This window comes from Asparagus officinalis, chromosome 5, assembly GCF_001876935.1.
Source record: "Asparagus officinalis chromosome 5, Aspof.V1, whole genome shotgun sequence".
Taxonomy (NCBI): Eukaryota; Viridiplantae; Streptophyta; class Magnoliopsida; order Asparagales; family Asparagaceae; genus Asparagus; species Asparagus officinalis.
Genome location: NC_033798.1, coordinates 124,251,316 through 124,258,507, shown reverse-complemented (window position 1 = coordinate 124,258,507; position 7,192 = coordinate 124,251,316). Strand labels below are relative to the sequence as shown.

At 42.6% G+C, this 7,192-nt stretch overlaps 1 protein-coding gene across 1 annotated transcript; it reads left to right on the top strand.

Annotated features, from left to right (window-relative positions):
• LOC109842552 lies at positions 3,874 to 5,768 on the top strand. Its single transcript, XM_020411416.1, has 5 exons — positions 3,874 to 4,750; positions 4,847 to 4,906; positions 4,979 to 5,176; positions 5,259 to 5,504; positions 5,575 to 5,768. Exons 1-5 carry the CDS (start codon positions 3,874 to 3,876, stop codon positions 5,766 to 5,768), a joined length of 1,575 nt encoding a protein of 524 aa, XP_020267005.1.

Here is a 7,192-nt window from a genome sequence, read left to right as displayed (position 1 = left end):
ATAGCCTCAAGGGTCAGTAACTGCAAAAACTTAACAATCGAAGAAGTCAGTACGGCGAGACAGTGTTTACTGTCTCGCTGGGCGAGACAACGTTTGCTGTCTCGACCCGCGAGACAGTAAATTTGCTGTCTCGCTCAGCGAGACAGTAAATGCTGTCTCGGAAAATGGCAGTTTCTCGCTGTAACTGTTCTCTCACGTTTCAAACTCCGTTATTTTGGCAGTTATCCACGTGATTTTCGCCCATGATGTTTCCCACGTCCCTTGGCAGTTAATGGACACGTGTAGGGCAGTTACAAATGTAGTTTTGACTATTTCAACACTGTCTCGCTGGCGAGACAGCAAAGACTGTCTCGCTGGCGAGACAGTTCATACTTGTTTTGATTTTTCCAAAACAGTATGAAATCCTTTCTTGTGAATTTTTGAGTGATCTTCTCTATGCTTGGGATATCTATTAGCATTTTTTGACGCCTACAGATACCCCCTCCAAAGTATTCCAGACTCATTCTTTTATAGAGGAGCATGGGATACTTTGGATAAGATAGATTTTACTTACGATCCCTTCAATGCTTGGCTGAATAGATCGTATGAAAGGACTTGTAAATGGCTTCAATGTTTAACCTCTTCTGCTGTTAGTCTATCCAGTTCTTCGTAGAATAGCTAACGTTCTCCCGGCGTCGCGTTTATCGCTTGACCGTTGTCGAGATCTTGAATTGAAGTTGATACTTGCTCTTGTGAATTCAGCGTTTACCATTGAATTGGTATATCCATTGAGAATTCCTCAGGTTATCCTTAAGAATATTCAGATTAATATTCTCCAGAAACTTCCTGTTGAGGGTGGGAATACAGTTTAGACTCGTGTACCCATTGGAGTATTCCACTGTTCCATAGTGCAAAACAGAAAAGTTTACTGTCTCGCTCGGCGAGACAGTGTTTTCTGTCTCGCTCGGCGAGACAGAGTTGTCTGTCTCGCTCAGCGAGACAGAGTTTCCTGTCTCGCCCGGCTGCTATATAAGTCGGGACTTAGGGTTTTTAGGGTTTTTCACGTCGATTTTCTGGCGATTTTTAGGCGATTCTTGGGCGATTTTCAACCAGTTTTCTTCTATTTCTTCTCCTCTTTGTTTCCGACTTGGGAGGTGCTCTTGTTTGGGAAGATTTCACTCAGATTTCAAAGGTTTGTTCTTCCCCTTTTCTCCAAAATTTTGATTCTCCTTCAACTGTGACTGTGCATGCATCATTTCGGTTGTATTTGTCCTATTTTTTGTCGATTTCATGTTCAAAATCTTAACCTTCCTCTTGGATTTCAATGTAGATCACATACTCATCATGTCGCCACGTAGAGCTCGAGGAACCCGAAGCCGTAGATCACATCCTCATCATGTCGCCACGTAGAGCTCGAGGGAAGGGAATCCGACCGACTGTTCAGAGCCCTGAGGAGGCTGCCCCTGCTGCACCCTCACGTGGAGGTATATTTCTTTCACCTTTTCACGAATTTAAATACTGTATTTCGTAAATTCCATATATATATGCACCTGTATTTGTTTGCAGATCCTCGTTTGTATCCTTTGAGGTACCTTTGAGAAGAGCCGGTATCCTCCTTTGAGGGGATCGACGCTTAAAAGTGTTTGTTTTGCTTGGACAAAACGCACTTCATAATACACAGGGGCGATTTTACATCATCCCATATGTATTGAAAGGTTTTGGTATGCCGTTATAATGCCCGCATACCTCCTTTATACATATGGTGGATAGAAAATCGTCACACCTGTTATGAGATAACGACTATATCTTATAGAATGAGATATACCGTTTTTTCTCTAAAATCTTAGGATGACACTTACACCATTTATGTGTATGCCTCTTTTATCAGTCCGATTTCCTTCTACCACATTTACTGCTGATGTGATTACTGGCCGGAGTAGCGTGACCCACTCTTATTACGAGGGGATCCCGTTAATTGAATTCTCTCCCCAGTTTAAATCTGATTATAACGGAAGTGATAGTGAATTAATCCAGCGAGGTAGTTGTCGTGTTCTACGACGATTAATCACAGATGCGCCCTTGATCTCGGAGCAAGACTCGAATCAATGCATAAGGAAGCCAGATTTCTTATTTGGTGACTCGGTAAAAGATCCGAAGATTGCTTTCTGCCAGCCTGCGCAATGGTTGCACCAGAGTGGATCATCATTCTTATATCTGCCTTTTATCCCTCGGGATCATTCACTGTTAATGTTCAGGAACCTATCAGTTGGACGAGAGATGTTCTGGAAATTAACCGAAAACCACGAGCACATTCATTGTGGTTTCATTGGAAAGGAAGCAACTCCAGGTTCCAGTGAAAGAGCTCATGTGAGAGGACTTCATCCGGGTGTCTTAGGACAAGACAATATTCCTCAGAACGAAAAGATAGTGCAAGCCAACACTGTGAAGAACCGGTTAGCGGCAGCAGGAAAAAGATTGCCCAGAGAGACTTTCAGGTGTTATGGATGGGTCCATTATTCTGGGAACAAGTGGTGGTGGACCAGGATGACCCAATATGTGTTGAAACGTTTTGGGCGAGAATTAGCAGGATTAGGGTTGGATGTCCCGATTCGTGCCACCATGCATGGCTTGCAGAGCAGTGTAAGTCATTTCCTTTGTTTGTTCGAGATCTACAACCCGGACACCAATACATTCTTTACCAAGAACGGGGAACTTGGACTACCACTGCATGAAATGATGCAAGTGTCTGCTTTGCCTATGGGCGATGTCCCATATCAAGAGTTCTTTCCGACCACCAATCAGCTGATTAAGATGAAAGATAGCTCGACTGCGACCTATGACACTCTATGGGAATTGACCTGTCATTATCATATAGCCATGGCCGAGATGGAGCCCAAAGCCAGAAAGAAGTCTCCTCAAGTCAGTTTAAAACAATTCGCTGATTATCTCTTCAAGAACCTGGATGTCCGTTCGGCAGATGTGTGCGGATTGTCTCCCTTGAGTACGGATGAAATTAACCGTTTGTTAGAGAAAACCAACGCGCATTCTTATACTTCGCGCTCAGAAGATGGATTTTTGCACGGCACTAAGTTCCGCTCTTATCTGTGGCAAGCTGGTGTTCCGATTAGCCCTACTGCTCTGCTGGCGGGTTTTCTAGCCTTATGGTTAAAGAGATGTGTAGTTCCCCATCAATCCGCAGATGCGATGCCAATGGAAGTGTTGTATCCGGCCGTCCAGCTGGCTACAGGTCGCAAATTATCTTTGCTTCCCGCTATGGTGGCCGATATTCATAGTGGATTGCGGCAACTAATCTCCGCATTTACCCAGGAGAAAAAGAAACCTTCCGCCAGCCTGTCCGTTCCGAAGCTGGAGCTGCCCTATACTTACTTAATGGCCTGGTTGGTACTTCATCGACCAGATTTAATGGAGGCTCCTGATACGGTAGATCTCAGTGTCCCTCTGTTGCAAAATCTCGAGAATTGCAAATGGAGCAAACATCGAGAGCCGGACATAACGAGGCAGTTTAAAATTCACAAATGTTGGGAATTTTTTCCTTGCTTCCCTCAGTTCTCCGGTACTTACAACACTACCTTAGTGGATGCTGAAGACCCAAGGCAGAATCGTACCATCTTGGATGTCGGGTGCTTCAGATGGTTGATGAATATTCGACCTGGATATCTGTTGTTCAGGATAAGGGATGTTTGCCACATCGAACCCTATCTTCCATGTCGATTCGCCCGTCAGTTCGGGTATGATCAGATATACATCGGCAACCCGAATCGTCACCTCAGCTTTCGAGGTGGACTTATCGACGGGGCGAGAGCTTGGTTTTGGAGCATTGCCGGCTGCACCAATGTTGAATTTGATCTCCCCTTAGAGACGCCGCCTCTACGGATGACTTTCCTCTTTTGTAAATGGCTGATAGCCACCAATATTGTCACTCGACGTAGGAGGATATCAGACTCAGAGGAAGAAATAGCTCCACGGCAAGCAGCAGAACTGCCTCGCGAAGCTGTGATGTCGCCTCGAGGAAAAGAGGCTGCTGAATCATCAAGGAAAGGAAAGGAACCGGCTCGCTCAGTCGGTAGTGAAGAAGAATTTGACTCTGAGGAGACGGAGACTTCCGAGGAGGCGGGTGAGACTAGCTCAAGTTCTGATGAAAGAGCGGGTCTTTCTGATTCTTTCTTTGAAAGAGGACTTGTGTGCCCATCTGTTGCTCCTACTCAATCACAAGCTACTTCGAGAAAACGGGGAGAGAGGGTCGTCATGACCTATCCTAATCGGATGACGGTAGACATTCTCAGTGGGGACGAAGAGGATGAAGAGGATGAAGTGCCTCTTGCTCGTCGACAAAGATCACGACCTCCCACTCAAGCTCAAACCCAAATTCCTCCTCGAACTGAATTACGCACCAAACGTCGTCACGAAGGTCCTGAAGCACATCCACCGAAGAAACAAAAGAAAGCTGCTTCTAAACCGCGCGTTCATCTTTCTGCCGTAGAAGATATCTCTGGTCGTAATGTTTCTTCTGATGAACTAGGTAATTATTTATTTTTATCTCTCTTACATTTTTTTTTAATGCTCGAACTCATTTCATTTCCAATTTCTGTAGAGAGTCAAGAAGAGGGAGAATATCGAGTTGGAGCTGCTTCTCCTGGAGGTATGGAGACTGAGGAGACCAGCTTCGTCCAGCAAATGCAAGATGTTCTGAAAGAAGGACCAGCTGACGTTCCACCCACTCCTGACGTTGATCCATCAGCTGCGGACACAGGTACTGATCTTTCTCCTCTCGGAAGAGAAATCCGAGAAATGAATGAGTCGGACCGTGTGCCTCCTCTAATGACCTGTGCGCTTTCTCTCCTTTTAGTCAAATTAAAAGAAGCAGGTACCAGTAGTGGAGCTCTCGAATCAGCCCCGACCAACGAAGGTAAAATTAATTGTCTTTTTGAGCAAATTCGTCTAAATTTATGTGTCATTTACGACTCAACACATTTTGTAGATGTCACAATGCACGAATCTGTTGGAGGAGAGACCACGCATACAACAGAGGTCGAGGAATTCAATGAACATCACCTCGATTTCAATCTCTCTGAAGGCGACCATGAGTATATCTCCGACTTACTATCGGGGAAAACTCCTGGTGCAGCCACGGAATCCAACGTTGGAGTCGGTCCAACAGAAGCAGGTCCTTCTGAAAGTAAGACCTTTATTCTGTAAACTCCATATATGCATACATATATATTTTAACTTGATTAACCATATAAGTATTTGAATTATAGGACCAGTTGCTGGAACTGATACTACTATAATCATTGGTACGTCTGATCGACTGGAGAGTAGTGAACTTGTGCCGTGGACAAGAACCGAAGTTGATTTGCAATCATCAGTTCTTGAACCTCAACCTTCTACTCCTATGGACCCCATGATGATAGAAGTCACTGTCACTCCCCAGATTAGTCCAGTTGCAACAAAAGCGAGACCAACTGAAGAAGTTGGTACATCGGCCGATGTTGTGACTAGAATTGGTGAGTTTCATTTATCGTTTGTTTCAAGCTCGGATTATCATTATGCTCATTGTAATCCTCCTGTTTGTAGAATCTCCTCTTAAAGAGTCTCTTAGTTTGGACCCGCCGTCCTCTGAGACTTTAGTTGAAAAAGTCCCTGATGTAGCGGGTGCATCAACAGCTACCATTCCTGAACCAATCTTGACTGTTCAGGAATCCAGATTATCATCCTTGAGCGAACCAAGTCATGCTGAAGGTTCTTCCGTCGAATTTGGTATGCTTTAGTTTGTTGTCTTGTATGCATATATATATACTGTACTGACTGTGCGAACGCGGCGGAGGGGGCGGTGAACGGCGGTTTCGAAGGCGGAGCGGTTGGGTTGGGTGGTGCGGACGAAGAGAGAACAAGAGAGAGGAGAGAGATGAAGGAGGTGATGAGGTTTGGCTGCTCACGTGAAAAGAAGAGAAAGAAAAAGTTATATATAGAGAGTAGGCTAGGGTTAGGTACATTTAGGGAAACAATTTGAAAAGGAGGAGGTTGAGTTGTCAAATTATGAGAGGGAGAGAGAAAAAGGAAAGTAGGAGAGGGAGAATTACGGGAGTAAATAGGAAATAGTTAAATGATGATTAGGGAAATGATTAAGGCTGATTGATTGAGAAATAAATTAGGGAAAAATATGGAAGGAATTCAATTCAAATCAGAGGAAAAAAAATAAGAGAGGGAAAGTATTTATTTATTTACTTATTCATAATATTTAAAAATAATCCTTATAATAATAATTAACCATATAATAATATTAATAAATAATTAACAGCTAAATATTTATATATATATTTACATATGTATTAATATACTAAGCTCAGGTTTACATTAATAATAGCAAGGTCACTAATAATATTAGCTACTAAAAGATTATATATAAAAAATCACTAAACCGTAAATTAATATTTAGCAGAATTAAAAATACAAGACTATATATTTTATTATTTATTTATTTTGAAAACTCAAAAAATTCTTGAAATTAGAAAAAGTATTAATAAAATATAATATATTATTTTAAATACTAGAAAAAATATTTTAAATACATATCAAAATTCACGGTTGTTACATCCTACCCCCCTTAAAACAAATTCCGTCCTCGGAATTAAATCCAAGGACAGATATGGGACGATATCCATAAACAAAGGAGACAAGAAACAATGAACAGTGGAAAGTTACGAGACAAGAAATAGTGGAAAGATCCGGAGTCAAAAGTGATAAGGTAGGGATGAAAGGAAATCTATTTAGGAAATGGGATAAGGCTCATGAATAGTCTCACGGATGAAGTATGATATGTATCTAAATTGTCTACCATATTCTTACTAGTGAGGACTCGGGACCGTGACCTGCATGGGCCACCAAAAAAAACCTGTCACGCCCCGCTTCCCAAAATACCAGGGAATCGGGACGCGAGTAAGCCCGCGACGTATTAGACTGAGGAGCGATAAGTGCTAGACCCCGTCTTCTCAATCTAATACGCTAAGCGTCTGGAAATAAAAACAACGCGAAGTCATAGGTCCCCGATCACAAACAGCAAGAATATAATAGACAAACTGAGAACAAAAAGATACATATCACAAATGAATATCATCCAAGACATAATGTTCGGGTCAAACATGCCCTTATACATATTGAACAAATGAAATACTAGAGAGATAAAATACAGAGA